At 59.6% G+C, this 22,122-nt stretch overlaps 1 protein-coding gene across 1 annotated transcript; it reads left to right on the top strand.

Moving 5' to 3' along the window:
• Window positions 1-4,583: 4,583 nt before the first annotated feature.
• CANT1 (calcium activated nucleotidase 1) lies at window positions 4,584-18,614 on the top strand. The gene is made up of 4 exons (XM_044247312.1): window positions 4,584-4,663; window positions 12,844-13,496; window positions 15,367-15,570; window positions 16,431-18,614. The coding sequence occupies exons 2-4, from the start codon at window positions 12,866-12,868 to the stop codon at window positions 16,799-16,801; spliced, it is 1,206 nt and encodes a 401-aa protein (XP_044103247.1). The 5' UTR covers window positions 4,584-4,663; window positions 12,844-12,865; the 3' UTR covers window positions 16,802-18,614.
• The last annotated feature ends 3,508 nt before the right edge of the window (window positions 18,615-22,122 follow it).

Genomic DNA, 22,122 nt, shown 5'->3' on the forward strand with positions numbered 1-22,122 from the left:
TAAAAGACAGGAATCCAGAGGCCCGATGGGGAGAAGAGTTCTAGAAACTCAGCCAGTCAACGACCCTCCCTGACTTCCAGCGGCAACTGCTCGTTCTAGCCAGAGGCTTTACGTCCTGAGCCTGGCGTGCTGACGAGCTGACGACGACAGGGGCCTTCCTTAGTCTCCTTGTCCATAAAGCGGAGACGGGTCCCGGGTCTCTAATCCAGAGCCCATGCAGTCAGACGCGGCCAAAGTAAAATGCAGTCTCTCCCCGCGGGGTTCTGCGCAGGGACCCCGCACCGGACCCGTGTTTACCCTCACAAGGCTGAAGGTCGCGCTCTTCTGCCAAAGTCCTTCACGCCAAACTCGGTGGGGTGGGGGGGGACCACAGTTTCAGAGCTTTTCGTATTTGGGGGACTTGGGGTAAAGAACTGTGACTCTGTCATTGTCACGCGGCCGATGGAAGGCCCGACAGCAGATACAAAGCACAAACATGCTTGTGATCACTGTCATTACGCCAAGTATAATCTTCCTCCTTCCCTCCTCTTGGGTCGAGCCCCCACATCTCCCAGGAGGTTAGGAAAGGGATTACTCAGATCTCTTGAGGCAGAGACCAGGAGGCAGAGGGGCGCTGGTATGAAATGTGGCAACAAGGACCTGGAGTTTTCCAAGACGTCCGCATGAGACAGAAGGCTCAGAGGCGTGGAAAGTTCCAGGAGAAAGGGAACCAAAGTCTGAGCACATCTCGGGCATCACAGCGCACAGCTCAAGCCAACAGGCAAAGGGGCAAAGAGTCACAAGGCCAGCTCAGCCCTCAATGAAAGAAACAAATTCTGTCACCCGAACACCAAGCTGGCCAGGTCCCTAATGCTCTTTATACTTCCTCACTGCTTTAAAACTGGAAGTATAGGGGGTGGTCCTGCAGACTACCTGATTGTCGGTCCTCCATCAAGGCCGTAGTGCCCTCAGGCAACGAGGGCAGAATGCTCCCAATTCAGCAAATATCTTCCGTGTTGGAAAGTCCTGGCCAGAATTAAGGACAGGAGTCATGGTCCAAAAAAAAAAAAAATAAATAATAATAATAATAAATCAGAACCCAAAGCCAGCAGCTGTGCCTGAGGGAGATTTCGTCAGCCCCTTGATGGGTCAGAGGCCAGGGCCAACCAGAACCATGAGCCCGCCTCCCCCCCCCCCCGCCCCGCAAGGTCTCTCTCTTCAGTTTTCCCAAGTGGTTCTAGGTCACGCCCATCCTGGAATTCCCTAGGAGCTCACACCTCCTACACAAGGATGTCTGGGCCAAACACTTAATGGCTTCCAGAACCTTCCCAAGTGGCCCCACATCCTCAGACAAGGGCAGCTCATGGGACGTGAAAGCCAGAGACTCACAGGGGAGAGAACATTCCCAGGAGGCGGCACGTTCTACGCCCTTCCCTGTTTGGCAATCCCTTCTCTCTCCCTGGGCATATCCCTGCTGGTCACTGGTCTGTTTTCTCATTCCTGGAAAAGACTCTGTGACCTCGGTTAACGTCTGTAAGACGCTGGGTTCCAGATAAGCACAGCCTGTCATTAGCAGCACTGTGATTTTTTTTTTTTTTTTCCCCACTGTGGCCCCAGCATTCTGCTTGTTCTAGCTATTTCGGGCCAGGCTGCCCAGCCATCCCATAAGGGCAGAGACCAGCACTGTAAACTTCTGCATTCTGTTCGGAAGAGGGGGGCCACAGGCAGGCCGATGGCAGCGTCCCATTGCCAAGGGCGGGGGTGAGGGAGTCTCCGTGGAGATTTGGAAGAGATGGAAACTTGGCGGCCAGACCCAGCCTCCCTGGCCGCTGGCCCACGCTCCTTGCTCCTGGAGGGCAGCGCCTGCCTTCTGGAAGGCTGGGGGCAGGTGGGAATCAGGACCGGCCGCTGCAAGGACAGAACAGGCCTACCTGTTGCTTCACCGGCCCTCACACCCGAGGACAAGCCTTTCTCTGGAAGGTCCCCCCTGCCGCCCTTGACTGGACGCAAGGACGGACCGTGAGGGACAAGAAAGCACACTGGCAGTCTGCCTTTTGCCATCTATGTGCTTCCTGACTCTAATCAGGCATTTACTGTCCCGTGCCTCAGTTTCTCCATCTCTCGGAGTCGACATCCCTACCGCGGGAGTTCCTTTCCCGCCCTTCCAGAGATAACCCAGAGCAGTCACCATCAGGCAGCACTGGACTCGATAAATAAAATGGGAGGGCCCCCTGGTGGACTGCTCCCTTCTAAGCCTTCACTGTGACACGGGTGAGCGACAATGTAAGTAAACAGACGACGGGTGATTAAAGCCAAGATTTTTTAGTCTTTTATGTAGAGTTATGGAAACAAAAGGGGGAGAGAAAAGTTCTGGACGAAGGCCAAGGTGATGTCTCCAAGGATGCACAGGAAGTAAGGGGAATTTAAACCACAGGGACACCTAGAGGCACGCGAAGAGTGCTTCCGGGGCCTGGTCTCTCCGGAAGGCAGGAAAGCAGGGGTCTGTGCACTAGAGGATGCGAACGCCCTTTTACCTAGTTAAGGTCCTTCCACCAGTTTATCCTACAGACGGACTCACAGTTGTGTTCCAACTCGTGAGTTCAAGGACTTGCCCTGAAACATTGTTGTAATGTAAGAAGATCCCACCTATCCTAAAAGGACAGCGTTAGGGGCCTGGCACAAGAAATAACGGGACAGCCACACGGCGGAGTACGACGCAGCTCTGTAGAGAAGGAAACACGTCTCGACAGAACCCCACAGACCAAGCTGTGGTGCGAAGTGAAAAATGACAAACCTTTCTGGAAAACATTAACGGAGACCTGAGTAAGTGAGAAGGCAAACCTTCTTCGGCAGAAGGCTCAACGTCCTAAGACAGCAGTTCTCTCCGAATTATTCTGTAGATTCCATTCAAAACCCCAACAGTTAGGGGTGGGTGGGATGTAGGAGGGGCCTGAGGGGGAATTGTCCTACCACATGTGAAGGTTTATTAGAAAGTGGTGAGAGTGAAGACAGTGGTACTGAAGAAGATAATGTCCTCATGTGACATACTAGAAAGCCCCTAAACAGACCCATGTATTTATGGAAACTCGATCTATGACAAAAAAGGTATTGCACGCATACCAATGGAAAGGATGGATTATTTCCTAACACTGACACTGAGAGGCTGGGGCATCCGCAGAAGAAGAAATATACACGGCCAAAAAACCTAGGAAAGGTACACAACTTCCCAGCAATCAGGCAGTGAGAAGACATATGCCAGATAGTATCTGGGAAGCGGCAGGATCTCCCCGCCATTGCGTACAGTTTTATTTCCTTTTTTGTACAAGTTATAGCAGGCATACATATTGTTGAGGGATACATCCCTATTTGCTAAAATTACAACACAAAGCGTGAGAGTGATTCAAGATTGCATTCACTTCCTGGGGTGGGAGGGGGCTGGGAAGGGGGGAGGAGTATGGAGGCCTTTCCAGAGAGCAGGACTAGCCTTTTCTTCCTCAGCTCTTAGAAAATAAAAGATTTGAATAATTTAAAATAGTGGTAATATATGGAACATAGTTAGAACTCAGTTTCGCATAACGAGAAACAAATGAATTCCACAGGGGGTTGTCTCCTTTCCACCCCCTCCCCCGCAAAATGCAGAACTGAGTGGAAATAGCAAATTTCCATTTGGTTTTTTAAAAAGGTAATTTAATATACGCGTTTGTGATTTGTTTGCGTGTCACAAAATCTCTCTAACCATAATGGCAAGAAACTAGGAACAGCGACTGCCTCTGGGCAGGGAATGCAGAACACGGACCTGGAGGTTGTTTTTCACCGGACACCATTTACATAATTTGAATTTTTCTCATGTGCATCTGTTGCCTAAGGGAAGGCTCCTGGAGGCCCTGGGGTGACTGCACGCAGGCGGGCCAAGGCTGGAGTGGCGGGTCCGCAGAGCACCAGCCCTCGCCTAGCTCGCTGCTACCGGGCTTTTCTCGTTATTTCTATAATGGGCATTTTTGCAGGACTTGAGGGTGGAGAGCAATATATTCCATTTAAACAGCGCAGGAAAAAACAAAACAAAACAAAAACAAAAAACAGCGCAGGGGCCGGGGAGGGGACTGGAGGAGCAGGGCGAACTGGACACCCTTATTTGGGAAGAGGTTACCCCCGGCACCCTCCCCAGCCAGGACACTCCAAGCCTGGAGACCTGCGCCCTGATCTCTGCTCTGGAAGCTGACCAGCTTTCCGAAGTGGCCGATCCGAAGGGCCGAGGAGAGGGGCTCGCTGATAACGAGGGTGGCAGAAAGGGGTGCGCGCTTCCTCGCCTCCCAGGAAACCACAGGGGTCGACAGGGCGAGGCGAGAGGTCCTAACAGCTCAACTCGGAGACATGATCCCGCCTCCCGCTTTTGCTGGGCGGGCGTTCCGGGACAAAGCGGTGGAAGGGGCCTGCGGGGTGGTCCCCGCGCAAGTCTGCGCCCCTGGCTCTTGTCCTGGCCCCCTGGGGCGCCCTCCGAGCAGTAAAAAACTACAACTCCCAGCAGTCCCGCTCGCGCTGGTGCGCAGCCGCAGAGCAGAGGCTGCCGGGAGCGCGCCCCGGAGACCCGGCGAGCGCGCCGGGCGGAAGTCGGCTTCCCGCAGGGTCCCGGCCTTGCCGCAGGGAAGCCCCGCCGTCCGCGGGCCCCGGAGCCAGCCTGCACCGGGTGAGTGACGGCTGCACCCGCGGCCGCCGCGCCCTCCCCCGCGACGGGCCTGCCTCGTAGCCCTCCCACCCTGCCACGTCCCGCCCCCGACCCTCAGACTCCCGAGAAACGGTCTCCTTCGTCCGACCGGCGGCGGCCACCTTCGCTGACTGACCCGCGGGGCTCTCACTGGCTCTCACTACTGCGGGACACCTCCCCCGTCGGACTGGTGCGGGACCCCCCCCCCCCCGACTGGTGCAGGATGCCTCCCTCGTCTGACTAGCATGGGACACGTCTCCCCTCCAACTTGAGAGATACCTGCCCTGACTGACCTGTGGGACTCTCAGTGGCTCTGACTAGTGCGGGACCCCTCCCCCCTTCAGACTAGTGTGGGACTCCCGTGCCCTCTGACGAGCCTGGGATCCCTCCCCCCCCCACTATCATGGGCCGACTTTGAACCCTGGCGTACTGCTCCCTTCTCTGGGACAGCTGTCCCGGAGTCCAGTCCCTGCCTGTCCCCCACCCGCACCATGGTTTGAGTACCCCTTCCGTGATCGCCGGGCCTCCCCTCGGCAGCAGGCCACCCTCCCCCGACCCGGGCCTCCCCTTCCTTCCTCCTGTGCCCAGACCACCTGCCGTCCTCCTGCACGTCCCTCGGGCCCCACACGCTCACCCTAGGTGCGGCGCCCCCTCCTTCGTCCCTCCTGCTCGCTGCCTTCCCTTTGCCCCGTGTGTCCCCAGGCCCGGCGGATCCCGGGACTCGCCGTCACTCTCCTGCCAGCCAGGTCCGGCTCTCTCGCGGACGCCTTGGCGTGCCCAGGGAGCCGGGGTCCCTTGGCGCACCAGCCCCACTTGTCACCGTTGTCCCGGAGCATGTGCTCGACGTCGTTCCCCAGCGTGGTTCCAGGGCGCAGGTTCGGGGCCAGGCGTCTGCTGTGGTCAGCGGGCTCCTCCCGGCTCCTCGGCGTAGGGAACAAGCCCGGCAAGAGCACAGGGTCACGGGAGGGTCCCCGAAGAGGAAGCAGGTGCTGCAGCCTCCCCTTCCTCTCCTTTTTCGGAGTGGTATTGGGACGGGTGCCCCCCAGCACCCAGCCCGCAGGCCTCTGGGCAGGACAGTCCAGCCTGGGCCTGTGGGCACCGTGGGCAGCGGCCTCCCAGGCCCCTCCCCGGCAGCCTCCGTGAGCCTTCTCTTCCAGCCTCCAGGCCCCCCGAAAGTCCCGCCGATGGGCCAGCCTGCCCCCTGTGGGCCTGGGCGGTGGGGGCTCCGGTGAGGCACGCGTCTGTTCAGGGGCGGCCTGGAGGCTGAGCGGTCTCCGTGTTCTTGCTGGACCCGTCACGGAAGGCGTGGGTGCCCCGGGGACAGTGGAGGAAGTCCTAGACTTGCAAGAGTATCTGAGCCACGTCGTGTCCCTCCCCGCCTGGGTCTGAGCGTTCAGTGCTCTCTGCGGCAGGCTCCTCCCCCCAGAGCCCACCTTGGCCGTGGTTCCCGCCCCACCTCTCGGCCACAGCCCTGCCCTGAGTGTGTAGGTTTCGGCTGTCGATATGCCATGCTTCCTTGAACCACGGAGGGGGTGCGGGCAGACCCGGATGGGGATGGGACCGCGCTTCGCTCTGCTGGTGTGTCCCCCCCCACCCCCTGGCATGGGGCCCCTGAGGTGGGCTCGTGCGGCCTCACTAGAATTCGGCCCCTTTCTTCCGAGTCTTAAGACCCTGCGGCGGCCGTCTGGGGCGCCACGTACGCACCTGAGTGTTTTCCTCTTTAAAGCAGCATCTCAGATCTGAGGGCGCAGCCGGGCACCCTGCAATGCATCAGCACCGTGACCGGGATGTCATTTCTGTGTCGTGTGGACATCTGTGGAATGGTACCTGGGACGCGGGAGGGGACATCTAACCCGTGTTCTCTTCCTTCCAGAATGCTCTGGACGGGGGCTTTCGGGCTTTTGTGTGGGCTTTCCTCCTGGTGAGAGCAAGACACTTCCTTAGACAAGAGCGTCCTGGCAGCAGGGAGGTCTGGGAAGGTGTTCGGTTTGTCCGTCTGTTTCTCGTTGACCTGTCACAAGCACGATCGTTACCGGGACCTCGCAGCTCCGGGTTCCCAAGCAGAGTGCCGCCGCGTCCGTGTTCACCGGGGACGTGCCGTGGGAAACAAGGCCTCGTGTAGGCACCGAGGGACAGCGTGGAAGGGTCCGATCCCAGTGCTTCCCGAATGGCTGCAGGGGGTCCGGCCTGGCCACATGCGTCCTCCAGTGCTGACTGCAGTGTCCGGGGAGCCCGGCCCTGGAGAGGACAGGACAGAAGACGGGCTCAGGCAGGTGCAAGCCCACTGATCTGGGTGCGTGGTGGGATTTTTATTGCGTCCCCTTATTCTCAGGCTCTCTGGAAAACAGCCCTGATAACGCAGTGTTGTTTGGGATGTGGCTTACACTGGAAGGGCAGCTTTTCGTCGAAAAGTCCTCCTGACGCGTAACCTTGGCGGTCCAGCGCCGGCACACACGGCCCTCCCGTGATGTAGCAGGCGCAGGCGGTGCGGGGCTCTGGAGCTGTGCCGCCCGCATCGTGGACAGAGCCGTGTGTGCACGGTCCCGGCCCCGGGGAAAGCTGGACATCCTCTCCCTGTCTCCCTTCTTGTGGTCGGCAGAGTAACGGCTCCCCGAGATAGCCACGTCCTAACCCCCAGAACCTGCAAGTGCGCGCTGTGGCAAGAGGGGACGAAGGTAGCAGATGGAAGGAAGGGTGCTAATCAGCTGACCTTGAACCAGGAAACGTATCCTGGAGGGTCCAGGTGGCCCAGGGTAACCCCGGCCGGAGGAAGCAGGAGACAGAGGCAGAGGAGCGGGGGCCGGGGGTAGCGGAGAGGTGCGGAGGCGCAGCGCTGCCGCGTGGAAGGCGAGCAGTGCCCGCTCTTCCAGAAGCAGGAGGCGTCGGAGGGGAAGGTTCTCCGCGGGGCCTCTGAGGGAGCACGGCCCTTGATTTCGGCGGGGTGGGGGGGTCCTGCAGGGCCGTGAATGAGTGTGCGGCGTCAGGCCGGGGTCGAAACCCCAGTCCCCTCAGGTGCGGGCTTACAGACGGAAACACGGCTGAAGAAGTAGTTACCCTGAGCTGTGTTTAACTTGCTCCAGGAAGCAGCCGTGAGCGCCTGCTGGGTGCCGAGGGAGGGAGCGCCAGGGGCGGCACCGCAGCCTTTAAGGAGACTGCTGTCAGCAGGAGGACCTCAGGTAGTCCCTGGAGGACATACTTGGCTTCTGTGACTTGCCCTCTGCCTCTCACACCTGCCCAAATTCGAAAGGGAACTTTCCAGTACAATAGAGCCTTGGTGAGTCCCACGCAGCAGAACGCCCTGGGTCGGGCAGCGCGTTCACAGAGCCTGGGGTTCGAGGATCCCTCCCCCGAGACACACCCAGCAGTCTTGCAGGCTCGGAAGCCCTGGGCCGCCGCGTCACCTTGTGTCACTCTGACGAGCGCAGGAGGAGCTCGCTCCTCTCCCGCCGGGAAGTGCACGTAGGCCGCCAGCAGAGCCGGGACTCTGACCTGCCCGCTGTCCGGACACAAGCTCTGCAGGGCCGTTCAGGTCACAGACCGCGGTGGGGAAGGGGAGGCAGCCGCTGCCCGGGACAAAGGGCCTGAGGGGCACAGGCACAGTCTGAGGGGGAGGCAGAGCCTGAGAGGGGAGGCAGAGGACGCTGCCCCCTTGCTTCCTGCCCCTCCTAGATCCTGAAAGGGAGGAGTTTTGCTCTGGCAGCTGCCGTTAAACCTGTTTGTTTGGCCACCGGCCACACACCTGAAGGAAGAGGAGAAAGAGACCCTCCAGGTTGGGGGCTGTATCGGGACTGGCTGCCACCTTTCTTCCGAGCCTTCTGTAGAATCCCAAAGATGGCCCAAGAAGGTAGGGGTGGCCCCTTCCTCCCGGGGCCAGGGCAGGAGCGTCTCCCTGGCAGTGGCGCTCCCTCGGAGTCCAGGGACCCACTTGGGAGTGGAAAGACACAGAGTCACACCTTGCCGTTTCAGGCCCGCGTTAGAAGGACGTGCTGGCGAAAGGAACCACAGACGTAGGGGTGTCGGTTAGCCACTCTTGACAGCTGTTTGAAAAAGAGGGGAGTGGGGAAGGAAGTTGGGCCTGGAGCAGCCTGCGTGGTGGTGGTTCCTCTGGGGGGCTCTTGGCAGGGACCTCGCTCGCCCTGCAGCGTGGTCGGCGCGGGAGAAGGGAAGCCAGGGGCGGGGGGGGGCGGTCCCTGGGGGTTTCTGAGCGGGAGAGAACTGGCGCCGGCCCACCCGGACAGGTGAGCTTGGCCAGTCAAAGAGCCTGCGACGTTTTCCCATAGCAGCTTGGTTCAGATTTTCCCGGAGATACCAAATCCGCCCGTTAGGCTGCAGATGGTGGGGCTGACAGCCTTGTCTCGGATCGGCAAACGTTTGGACTGCTCAGAACCTCAAGGGGCGTGGGCAAGGAGACCACTTCCCACGGGCCCCTCTCCTGGGGAGGGGAGTGTTTTGTTTCGAAATAAAAACACAGGCTCTCATTCTGCACAAGACAGGCCGCTCACCGTCCGCTCTGGGTGCGGGCCAGCCGGGAGTTGTGGAGAACGAAGAGAAAGGCATCTGAGTTTCTGCTACAAAATGAAAGTAACTCCTGGGATCTTAGCGGAGGGATGGCGATCCAGGTTGGGTTTTGATGCAAAGAGAAATGATTCCAGTGGCAAAAAGGGATTTCTGGAAGGCGGACAGAGTTCCGCGCTGCCTGGAAGCGGTCATTCCCTGCATAACAGAAGGCGACGGGGCCCGGGGGCTCCCTGCCCTCCAGAGCTCACAGCCAAGCCGGACAGATGGCGGCAGCAAGGCGTGGTCCGTGCCACGTTCTGGGAGGAGGAGGCACAGAGGGCTGTGTGAGAACGTGCCTTTGTTTCTGGGGCTCCCGTGGCAAGTTCCCCGCAAACGTGGTGGCTGGAAACCGCACACGCGTGCTCTCACGGTGCCGAGGCCAGAAGTCCACTGTTCGTGTCACCGGGCTGAAATCAAGGATTGTGCTCCCTTCGAAAGCTCTAGGGGACAATCTGTCCTTGTCTCTTCTGACTTCTGGGGGTTCGGGGTGCTTCTGGTCTGTGGCCATATCACTCCTCTCTCTGCCTTCGTGGTCAGTGGCCTCGCCCATCACTGTCTAATGTCCCTCTGCCTTCCTTTCATCAGGACGCTTGGGGTCACCTCTGGGCTTCCCCTGGATTAACTTCCTCTCGAGACCCTAAACTGAGCCACCACATCTGCAGAGTCTTTATTGACAGATGAGGGGACACTCAGGTTCGGGGTTGAGGCCGGGACACCTTTGGGTGTCCACAGGAGGGAAGATCACTGGTCGGGGAGGGGGTCCTTCACCATAGATTCAGGACAGGGTGGGAAAGGGGCAGCAGAAGCATCACTATCATGGCACACCCAGGGACATCCAGATGGTTCTGTGTGGTCAGAGAGAGCATCATCCCAGGTGGCAGAAGCGTCACGCACAGGGGCTTGGCTGTGGGCTGTGGCATTATAAAATGCCCAGCACTAACTAGGGGAGTGGCAGGGTGGGGGGCAGCTGAGGGTTCGTCCTCTAGTGGGCCAGCTTTGGGATCTAGCAGAGAACTTTAATCCGGATTTACTTTTTAGAAAAATCACGCTATCAGCTGTGTGGAGGCTGGAGTGGAGAGCGTCTAGGCCAGGGACCCGCGCACTGTTTCTCTGGACAGACGGGCAGTCCGTGTGTTCAGCTTTGCAGGCCGCAGCGTCCCTCTGCTCTCTGCGGACAGGATGGGCCGGCTGCTCGTGCCAGTTAACCTGACGGGTTTCCCTCCCCTCCGGGCAGGGGGCAGAAGTGCCAGCAAAGGGGCGAGGGGAGCGGTCAGCCAGGAGCAGCGACCTGGCCCGAGTCCTGCAGCACGTGACTCATTCAGCAGCTCTGGGGAGTCGGCTCCGTTCTGCCACGGTTTACGTGCGAGGAGCCGAGGCCCCGAGATGCCAGCTCAGGCAGCTGGTGAGCGGCCCGGTGCAGGTTGGACCTGGAGGACCTAAGTCAGCAGGAGGCCACGGCGAGATAGGACCCAAGTCTGGAGCTGGGGTACAGACCAGACCGGTGAGGGGGCCCGGCGCCTGCTGGGATGTGAGGAGGGAGTGAGCCAGCTGTCAGCCAGGCTGCCTCCTGAGGTCTGGGAGCGGCCTCGCTGGCCGGTGAATTCCTGAGGGAGCCCTTTCCGCAGGCTGTGGAAGGAGACCGGGGGCCGTGCCTGGGGTGCTCCAGGGGCTCGTGGTTCAGAACTGGTCGCAGAACAGCCTCGCACAGAAAAGAGCATCTCCCCTTTTCTGTCACAGGTGACAGTCACAAAAGGGAAGTCACAGCTTCCTGGTGAAATTCTGGTCCCGGGCAGGTGGGAATGTGGCCGCTCGCCATCCGCAGGGCTATTCCGAAGGGAGGAGTCGGGGCGAGGGAGTGAGACTTCCTTGGAACTCGTAAGTTCCGGATGCGTTAGGAGCCCCAGCAGAGTCTGGAACAGGAGGGGGACGGGGAGGCGAGAGCCCAGCGGCCACGTCACGCAGGGGCTCCGGGCTGGGTGGCTCGGGCCCAGCCGCAGTTTGTGAAGATCCGGGGCTGGGCGCAGCCGAGAAGGGGCAGCGGCCGGGACCCCCGTTTCCCCGCCGAGGAGGCTCAGCCACCAGCTCTGTGGCCACGACGGAGCCACTTCCCGGGGAGGAGGGAGCCCCGGCCCAGGAGGGAAGCCCGGGACAGCACCTGAGGGAGGAGCGGGAGAGTTTCCCGAGCCTGCCCCCCGACCCCCCAGTCCGCATGGCACCCTCCTGCCGCCTTGCTCGCTCCTTAGAGGTCCCTTTTGGGCACTTGAGCCTATGGGCAAAACCTAAACATCTGCCCAAGAGCAAGAGAAGGAAGGGCTAGCTTCCACGTGGAACTGTTGCCTTGTTTTTCCACCCTCGGTGCCAGCGGCCTGTGGTGTGGACGGGAGCTCCTCGGCAGCCCCTGCGCGTGGGCCACGTGGACTGGGGTGCGGGGAGAGGCCTGAGTGTTGAGGAGCTGCCCGGTCCCCCCCTGCCCCGCTGCCCCCCGGCAGTGAGAGGAGCGTCTGCCCCTGAAGTCCCGTTGTTGGTGGTTTGGGGGCAGGGGGCAGCGGTGCCCCCGTGGTTCAGCCGGGGGCCTGTCTTGGGCGGGGACGGACTGACTCACAACTGGAGACAGAGGGCCAGAGCCGCAGACCAGGGCTCTGCCGAGTCTGCCGCCCTGAGACAGACGCGGGTCTGGCGCCGCAGTGGCCTCGCCGACCAGGCCACATGCTCTGCTGGGGACGGAAGCTGGGGCAGATGGGGAACGACAGCCCTTGCCGGCCGCCGCCCCCCAGCTGTGCTACTGCACCTCAGAGCGGACCAGGGTCCCAGGCCAACCCAGGCCCCCGATGAGGCCAGCTGTCCTTTGGGGCTGGTGCGCCGATGCTAGGCTCCAGGCCAGGAGGGCCGGTCAGATGCTGGTCCCTCTGTCATTTGCATTAACAGAAGGGCGCCAGAGGACAGACTTAGCCAAAAACAGAAGTATTTCATTTAGCCTAAATCTGCTTTATGCTTATATTAATATTACAGAATCCTAGCCCAGGCGGAAGTCAGGACTCCCTGGGTGAACAGACATCGCCCCTGTGCTCTGTCCTGGGAGCGCAGGACACAGCGGAGCCCACCGACTGACGTGTAGCGTGATGTGGCGGGCGGCAGATGCCCGGGAAGGGGATGTGGAGGCTGCTGTTGGGAGCGGAGCCCTCAGGGAGAGCTGCCCATGAGACCACGTTTGATGAGCATACACAGTGGGCCCTCTCTGCGCCCTGCGCCCCCCAGACCCCTCAGCACCCCCACCGCCTCCCTCGCCCCCTGCGGCTCCCTCTTTCTAAGCTGGCAAAGCACCAGCCTACACAGAACTTGCCCTCACTGAGCTTTCTGTCTTGCCAGTCAAGACAGGACAGGGAAGAATTTTGCTTTGGAAAGACTTCTCATCCTGCCAACTAAGAGTAAATAAAGATATTGCTAGACTCAGAGTTTAATTAAGCCAAGGAAGTGACAAATGGCCGCAAAGTAGCGGCCGTGCCGTTCTGGGTACAGCAGCCTTCGGGCCGTGCACCTTCTAGTCATTGGAAAGCCACTGTGCTTTGCAGGTCGCTGATCCCTGTCCTCTCTGTCTGGGTGTCCAGGTCCCGCCTGCCCTTCGGTCTGATGCCCGTCCAGCCCTCCAACCACCTGGAATGGAATGAGCCTATGCACTCCCTCCGGATAAGTGTGGGGGGCCTTCCGGTGCTGGCGTCCATGACCAAGGCGGCAGACCCCCGCTTCCGCCCCCGCTGGAAAGTGATCCTGCCGTCCTTTGTGGGTGCTGCTGTCCTCTGGCTGCTCTACTCCCACCGCCCACCCCCAGGCCGGCCCCCTGCACCCAACGCCCACAGCTGGAGGCTCAGCCAGGTCCCTGCTGACCGGTACAATGACACCTACCCCCTGTCTGCCCCCCAGAGGACGCCGGGCGGGACTCGGTACCGAATCGCAGTTATTGCCGACTTGGACACAGAGTCTAGAGCCCAAGAGGAAAATACCTGGTTCAGTTACCTGAAGAAGGGCTATCTGACCCTGTCAGACAGCGGGGACAAGGTGGCCGTGGAGTGGGACAAAGGCCACGGGATCCTCGAGTCCCACCTAGCTGAAAAGGGGCGGGGCATGGAGCTGTCTGAGCTCATCGTCTTCAATGGGAGACTGTACTCTGTGGACGACCGGACCGGGGTCATCTACCAGATCGAGGGTACCAGAGCCGTGCCGTGGGTGATTCTGGCCGATGGCGATGGGACCGTGGGGAAAGGTGAGTCGGGTCCTCGCAGTCGCCCGGCTTCGGCTGGGATGGGGAGGCCGGGTTTGCATTGGCCTGCGCACGTGTGGTAAAGCAGTCACGCGGCCGGGGGGGAGGCCGCCAGGTAGAGCCATCTCCCTCCTTCCGACCCACAGCTGTGCCCCCCACCCCCTGCCGCTGGCCTCACACCGAAGCTTGTTTCTAGAAGACTGGCCAGGAAGCCGGTCCTTCCCAGGACAAGTGTGAGGGCCCCGTCCACCGCCGCTCTCGGCGCTCCTGGGAAGGAGTCCCTCCTTACGTCTTCACGGGGTCTTCAGAACACACGGGAATGACAGCCCCACGCCTCGTACCTTTAAGCCGTGGGGTCAGATTGCTCCCATTTTGAACTGAGACTTTCCAGAGAAGGTAAACGTACGCTGTGCAGCTCTCCTTTCTGCAAACGCGGCAGCAGGAGGGTCTGTGCGTGGGTGGCAGCGACTGCGCTCGAGTGGGATCCGAGCGTGGAACTCCTTGACCCGCTGCTCTGCTGCGTGCTGGAAAGGAGTTCCCGCGTTCAGGCAGGGGGAGCACAGGGCTCCGAGAGGGAGCCAGAGTGGCCCAGAGCCCTGCACAGGAAGGGGCAGGGCGGCGCTGGGTGCGAGCGGGGGCGTGGACAGAGGCCTCCGTGCTCGGGGGGGAGGTGTGCTCCGCCACTCCGCCGCGGGTGGGTGTGTGCGCTCCAGGAACCTGCATGCTGCCGGCCCCTCAGGTCAGAAAAGGAATGGCAGCACCCATCTGGGCCCGTGGGACACATGCCGTCCACCAGCCCTCCGCGTGGCTATAAAACCCCTCCGTGCTTGCCCAGGCCTGTGGCAATGGGCCGGGAACTATCTGGAGCAAGTTTCAGAGAAGATTCTGGTCACCCGATTCCTGCTGTAGTTGGTCCGCATTCATAGGCAGCCGTCGTAGTTCAGGTCTTCCCGGTTGGGTCAGGAAGAAAGCAGAGCCTTGGGTTGCCCCGTGGTCGGGTCATCAGAAAGAATGGAAGTCCTGATAAATGGAGAGGGTCTCTTCTCAAACGTGACCCAGGGGAGCTGGCAAGGCCGCTGGGACCACGGGAGCTCAGCAGGTCCCTCCAGAGCCGCCCGCGGAGAAGCATTCTGGCTGCTGCCGTTGCTCGGGGCCGGCCGCTGCTCTGGGTCCTCCGTGCCAGCAAGAAGCTTGCAGAACGTCTGGGAAAGCAAGCGCAATTGAGAACACAGGGCGCAGGGGGCAGAGCATCACACACGGCCCGAGGGCACTGCAGCCTGCAGGTCAAGCTCAGGGCACATGAACAAACACAGCGCTCGCCGTGGACTCCGGGCGCCCCCACCAGCCCCTCTTAGCTCTGGCTGCTGGCGCTTCCCCTGCTCTCCGTGGGCACCAGGCATGGTGGCGAGGAACCGCTCTCTGCCGTGGTAATCACTCCAGACGCTTCCTCTGCCCCGGCTTGGAGGGGTCCTGAGGCTGGGGCGTACGGATCGGAGGAGATGGACGAGCAGCTGGCAGGGCCTTTGGGAGTGGATGGGCAGGCGGCTGAGGTGCCCGCGGCAGGAGGCATTGGAATCCGTTTAGGGGAGGCCGTCCCAGCGGAGGGTTCCTGGACCCAGTGGCCAAAGAGAATGTGACACATCCTAGAGGGTGGGGAGAGGAGAGCGTAGAAGGCGGAGGGAGGTGCCTGATGCCGGCCCTCGGAATGGAGCCCTGAGCCAGGCTGTCCTGCCCCCTGCCCTCGCATCACTGCCTCGTAGGACGTCCAGCACAGGTGATCTCCGACACTCAGCATCGCCGGATGCCACGGGAACCTGGGGAGCAGAGGGGTGGCTGTCCTCTCAGGCATGTCCCCTCGTCTCCTTGTCCCCAGGCTTCAAAGCCGAGTGGCTGGCTGTGAAGGACGAGCATCTGTATGTGGGCGGCCTGGGCAAGGAGTGGACCACCAGCACGGGGGAGGTGATGAACGAAAATCCGGAGTGGGTGAAGGTGGTGGGCTGCAGAGGCAGCGTGGACCACGAGAACTGGGTGTCCAGCTACAATGCTCTGCGGGCCGCTGCAGGGATCCAGCCTCCAGGTAAGGGCCTGGCCCCGCCTGGGGGGCGACGGGCAGGTGGTGGCGTGCTGCGCAGGCGCGTCCCCCGGCCCTTTGCTTCTAAACCACCGCGGTGTCGTTCAGGGCTCAGGCTTGGTGATTTCTGTCCGTGATGGCCGCTCCCACAGGCCAGTGGCTGCCGGGCACAGAGGAGCCATTTGCCCTTCCTCCACTCGCCCCGCCGCGCTGCCTCCCACTGTGTCCGACCGCAGCCCCTGCCGCTGAGCTCTCTGGCTGTCACCCCCCGACAGAGCGCCCGCTCTCCGCCGCGCCTTCCAGGAGTTGTCGCCGTGTGTGGTGGGGGGTCGTCCTGCTCAGAGCGGACAGGCAGCTCTAGGCTTGGGGACCGTGACGCTGAGGACATTGCTTGGCCCCCAGATAGAAGGCTGCTGCTTCCTTTTCGACTCAGAGCAACCCCTGCCCCGGCCCCGACCTCTGCCTGACAAATCAAACCCGCTCCCGTCACCTGGCCCTGCTTTGTGCTCCTCAGCACCAGGGACACAGAGATGCAGCAGAACTCAGGGCCACAGGTGACCAGACATGGGGTGCCGACGACAGAAGGGCCCGTGTGGTCTTTGTTACTCTGGATAATCTAAACAAGGACAGGTGGAGAGGCCTGTAGGACAGAGGGAGGTCTGAGGAGGATTGAGGGGGGACGCAGCCCCAGCGGACGGGACAGGCCCCCGCCTCGCAGTGTCCGCGGCATAAAGCCCGTGCGGGGAAGGAGGCGCCGCGGGCACACCCCCGAATGCGGACCGTCCTGCCCACATCTGGTCATGGGTGGGGCGGGGCTGGGCCCCCTGGGTAGTCCGGTGACCTGTGGGTCTGTCGTGCGTCCCCAGGCTACCTCATTCACGAATCTGCCTGCTGGAGCGACACGCTGCAGCGGTGGTTCTTCCTGCCGCGCCGGGCCAGCCACGAGCGGTACAGCGAGAAGGATGACGAGCGCAGGGGCACCAACCTGCTGCTCAGCGCCGCCCAGGACTTCGGCGACATCTCCGTCAGCCGCGTGGGGGACGTGGTCCCCACGCACGGCTTCTCCTCCTTCAAGTTCATCCCCAACACCGACGACCAGATCATTGTGGCCCTCAAGTCTGAGGAGGACGGGGGCAAGATCGCCACCTACATCATGGCTTTCACACTGGACGGCCGTTTCCTACTGCCCGAGACCAAGATCGGCAACGTGAAATATGAAGGAATAGAGTTTATTTAAACGGACAAAACTCAGACCAGCGAGGCCCAGAGGTGGACAGTTTTCAGCTCCATCAGGACTCGAATTCCATAAAAACCAGAGACCGCACTTTTCTGTGGTGTTTTGTTTTGCTTTCTTTTCCTTTTCGGAGCTCCGAGGTGTTTGCCTGGTTCAGGGAGTTCAGCCCCAGGGTGCCTGGCATGGCGCAGCCCCGAGTCCCTGGAGCTGGGGGAGCTGGGGAAGCGGCCTGACCCCATGGGGCACCGACCCGTGTGCGCTGCCATCTGGTGGCGGGAGCCGTCCCTGCAGGCACCCTGTGCTGCCCCGGTAACCTGGCCTTGCCCTCCCCCCCCCCCACCTCTCTTTCTCCTCTTTCTGTTTGTTCCTCCGCCCGCTAAATGTATCGTGAGCTCCTGCTGTGCGTCCAGCACTGTGCACCTCTGGGAAGGAGACAGCGAGTCCAAAGTGGACCGGCCAGTCAGACACGCTCAGGCCACCTCCTTTTCTTCTTTCTTCGTGAACCTCGTGCATTAAATCCAGCTGTCCAGGTTCCTGGGAATGCATCTGTCTACACTGCAGAGAATCGCAGAGCTGGTCGGTGAGGGCGCTCCAGGGACGCCTCTGCCCGGTTTCTGCCGGCAAGGACGCTCCGCTTGTCCTCGGCCTCACATGAGACAGTCTCCACGTCGCGTGGCCGGCTCCACTGCTCCGTTCGGGGAAACTTCTGTGGCCGTGCAGCACTTTGAAGTTGTAATTATTAACTTATTTTAATCAAACTAATTTCCTTTCTTGGAATCACCAAATCTGATCACACAGAGCAAAGTCCCACCGTCAACAACTGCGTTTCCAGCGGCACGGAGACTGGCGTTAAGTTCTGACCGTTGGTAAGATAAGATTTTAACGTTTCCCAGGCCTTGGTCAGAGGATACGAAGGTGAAGCGATGCTTCTTACGACCAGCTCCCAGAGCTTGTCATGCCCTGAAAGGCTTCCGCAAGTGTTATCTTGTGCTTCCTGACCCAAGTGGGACCCTACGTCCTGTCACACCTGCCCTGGGTCCCGGGGGTGATGCCTGCCTGGCCCCATGGCTTCTGTCCCCGACCTTTTGTTCCCCCTTCCCTGGGGAGCTTCACAGTCTTTTCTTCTGGAAACTTCGCACAAACCCTGCCTGTCTGCATCCTTTGGCCTCTTCTCGGTGCTCCAGGGCGAAGGCAGAGGGTTAGGACAGGTGAGGCCGGAGGGGAGCCAAGAAGGGCCCCACCATCAGCCTATAGCGCCCCTCCCCTGAAGCTTCCTCTCCCCTCAGGAGGATGTGGGGGGTGAGGGGGATGGCCTGGGAATGGCCGTCAGACTTTTCCCACAGACTCTAGGAAGGAGCCCAGTGAGGGTCCGTCTTGTGCTGCCGTGTGTTTCTTCCATGGCGGGAGGGGCAGCGAAAGAATGTGACACCTTTCTCTGGAACTCGGCTCCCGCTGGACACAGCCTGGAAGACCCGAGTCTTTTCTGACTTTGCCTGGTCGGGCTCCCCGACCCATGTCCTTGATGAATGTCACTGATGCTGGGGCTGTGTGAGTTTTTGGGACAGAGGCGGAATTAGGAAAGTCAGAGGGCTCGGAACAGTCACCAAATTGAGACCTTGAAGCCACGGCCTAGGTGCCCTGAAGAAGAGCATTCGCGCTGTGTGTGATTTTCAGCTCTTTAAAGTAAAAGGGTTTTTGGTTTCTTGTATCTGCTACTGTCCCCGTAAGGATTGTGTTCCTTCCAACTGTAAGGATTGTGTTCCTTCCAACCCCAGCCGTTGTTTTGTAAACAATAAAGTGCCAGAGGGGACTGTGAGTTCTCTATGTCTCCTGGTCTGTGTTGGTGGTGGCTGAGGGCCTGCGGGGAAAGCCAGAGCCGCCCTGGTTCCACGAGACAGCTGTCTGAGGGGTGCACTCTGTCCTTCTGTTTTGGGGCTGGGGTCTGACATGCTAGGGGAGTTCACGGGACGGGCACCATCGGCAGATGGGGAAAGACTTTTCTGGAAAATGAATCATCCAGTCCTTTTTCCTGAATCTGAAGAAGTCTCTTTGGGTCATAGTGGTTAAGATTACAGGCTGGGAAGCCACTCACAGGCTCCAGTCCTGGCCCCGCACTTGCACGTGACCTGGGACAGCTTCTCTAACTTCTCTGTCCTTCGGGTTCCTCGTCTGTAAAGGACGGATGCTGTCGGGAGAAGCCCGGTGCTCGCTTGGTTAGTGTGTGCTCCCCCTCCCCTGCGGCTGCCTGGGCACTGGGGCACCCCGGATCACTGGGCAGGAGGAGGATCCCAGGAAGGTCTAGACCTGTTAGGGCCTCGTTAGCGTGGCTGTGAAGCTGCGGGGATGAGATAGTTTCTGAGGGCAGCAGGATCCTAGGAAGCTCTACATCGAAGCCCCCAGAGCACTGGAAGGAGAGGCCCGGACCGGAAGAGGAGAAACCACAAGAGCGTGAGGTCTTAAAGCCAAGTGCGCCCACAGTTCCTTTTGTCTCCTCAGACCCTCCCTTTCCCTCCCTGCCCTGCTCTGGTCCCCAGAGACTGACCGGAGTGAGCCTCACCTATGCCCTCTGAGATGACCCTGACCGGCAGGAGGGAGGAGGAGGAGCTGGGGGTCCCAGATTCCCTTCCACAGGGCTGCCTCGGGCGCGGTCATGGGAGGCGAGTCCCTCTACTCTCTGAGCTTGTGCTCCAGCGAGTGCTCCCTGCCCTGGTCCCTCCCGGCCTGAGAGCAGCCGAGCCCCAGATTCCACTCGAGCCCTTGTGGTGTCCCTCCCCTGCTCACTCACACCTTGTAACTAGCCCTTCTTCAAGCCTCCTCGGTGACCCCGGTTTGGAGCCATCTGTTTCCTGCTGGGAGCCCGACCCATCAAACACCGCAGGGAGGTCAAGCAGGCATGTCTAGAAGTATTCGCGGACTGAGTGACAAGGAGGACCCAGTGTTCTTGGTGATCCTGGCGAGACAGTCCCAGGAGAGCCGTGAGGGAGACACAGGAGCGCGTCAGCCTGGAGCGGGAGGAGACAGGGCATCGCAAAGCGAGGAGGAAGGATCCAAAAACCCGCCGTGAGCTCTCGGAGAGGCCATGAGCCGGTGGCCGCCACACGCCGTGACTTTGGCCCCCGAGGTTCTCCGTCTGCTCGGGCGCAGCTGATCAGCAAAAAGAAAACTCCCGAAAGCCACTTTGGAACGGGGCGAGACACAAGTGACCGAGATTAGTTTCTTCCCCAATGTTAACCCTGTCGTTACACTTCCAGTCGGTAAGTTCCGAAGTAAACGGCACCTTAGTAAAATTGTTAGAAAGATCTAAATAAAACAAAAATAAAATGCCTCCACACAAAGAAAATGGTTTTACTGGTGAATCGTATCAAAGATTTGAAGAAGAAATGATGCCAAACCCCCACAAAATCTATGATTTTGGACACTTCCCAACTCATTTCATGTGGGCTTCACTATCCTGATACCGGAACCAGACAAATATATTACAAAAAAAAAAAGAAAGAAAAATCTAGAGTAGTATGCCCCCATGAACATAGATGAAAAATCTCCAGCAAACCTTTAGCTGGTTGAATCCGGCTGCATATGAAAGTGAAAATAATTCATGAGAAAGTGTGGCTTACTCTGGGAATGCAAGAGTGGTTTAATATTCGAAAATCGCCCAAATCCACCACATGGACAGACTAAGAAGGAAAAACCATATGATCATCTCCAAAGATACAAGAAAAGGACTTGACCAGACGCACTACCCACTCATGATTTTAAAAACAAGCAAACAAAACTCTTAGCGAACCGAGCGGAAAAGGATCATCTCTAACCCGGTGAAGGGGACATGGAAAACCCTACAGCTCATGTCCTACGTGGTGCTGTTCCAGAGGAAACGCTCTGGAAACGAGGCAAGAACGGCCACTGTCACCGCCACCACCACTTAGCTTCTTACGGTGAAATAATTTTAAACAGCAGACGTTGCCGAACTCAGCGAAGCTCTGCTCCCCGCACGCAGCCTTCTCCGGCGCCGACCCTTTCGCTTACCACGCCTGTAAGCACCGTCGCTGCGCGCACCACGCTCCGCCACAGGCGTCTGATGGGGTGTCCCGGGCAGCGCAGCGAGGCAAGGACCAGACAGTCACCCAGACTGGAAGAGGAAGAGCCAAACTGTCTTAACTTGCCGATGACAAGACGGACTGGATGGAGAAGCCTAAGACATCTCCAAAGAAGGGCCACCGGAACTAGCAGTTGAGCTTAGCAAAGCCAGGGGACGCGTGGTGCCCGCACAGAAACGAACATTCCCGAGTAGCTCCAGCGAGCGACTGGGAACCACGCAATAGATGGAAATCGTTAGACACAAGCATGGGGAAGGCGTATAGACCGAAACTGTTAACACGGATGAGCTCAAAGCCTGAGTACACGGAACCATGTGCCGTCTCGACGGACGGGACTGCTAAATCTGAGATGGAAAGAGTCACAGGCCTTCCACTCTCTGGCTTCCGGACTTCATATATATTAAGCCATAAGCCATCAAAGCTGTCGTATTGGCAGGAGAACAATGACCTGTACCTCGAAGGAACAGAAAGGAGCCCGTAGATAGGCCCCCGTGTGTGTGGTCCATGACTTCAGGGCCAAGGGGCCACGGCAGTTTGGTGGGGGGAGAAGGTTGCCTTTGCGTAAGTGGCGTGAGGACGAGTCTGATCTCTGTGGAGACCAATGGCTGGAACCCTTAGCTCCCACCACTCGCAAAATTACCTCAGGACAGATCATAGAACTAAAGGCAGGAACGAACGCTACGAAATTCCCGAAGACCACGGACTTTGGGTCAGGCAGAGACGTCTTCTGTGTGTCACCAAAACAATGACACTTTGAGCTTCATCTAGATTTGAAACCTTCGTCCTTCAGAGGACGCTGTGAAGATGAAAAGGCATGGAAAGATGAGAACAATATCTGCAGACCCATCTGCTAAAGGACTTGCATTCGGAGTGTGTAGAGGGCGTGGGCAGCTCAGGAAGAAGACAGGCAGCCCGATTTAAACCGCGCCTGAGCTGCAGATAGGCCCTTCCCCAAAGGGGACGTACGAGCGACAGCAAGCGCATCAGCTCAGCGGCGTTGGCGCTATGAGGCCCCGCTGCGCTCCCGCCAGAATGGGTACAGTTAAGGAGACTGGCGACGCCAGGGGTCGGTGAAGATTTAGAGGGGCCGGGACACTCCGATGCTTGCCAGCAGGGATGCAGAGCCGGCGGGCCACTGCGCGAAACAGTCGGATAGTTTCTTAAAATGTTAAAGATCCAGAGGTGCCAGGATGGCTCAGTCAGTTAAGCTTCTGACTCTTGATCTCAGCT

The sequence above is a fragment of the Neovison vison genome, chromosome 5 (genome assembly GCF_020171115.1).
Source record: "Neovison vison isolate M4711 chromosome 5, ASM_NN_V1, whole genome shotgun sequence".
In the NCBI taxonomy this organism is placed as follows: Eukaryota; Metazoa; Chordata; class Mammalia; order Carnivora; family Mustelidae; genus Neogale; species Neogale vison.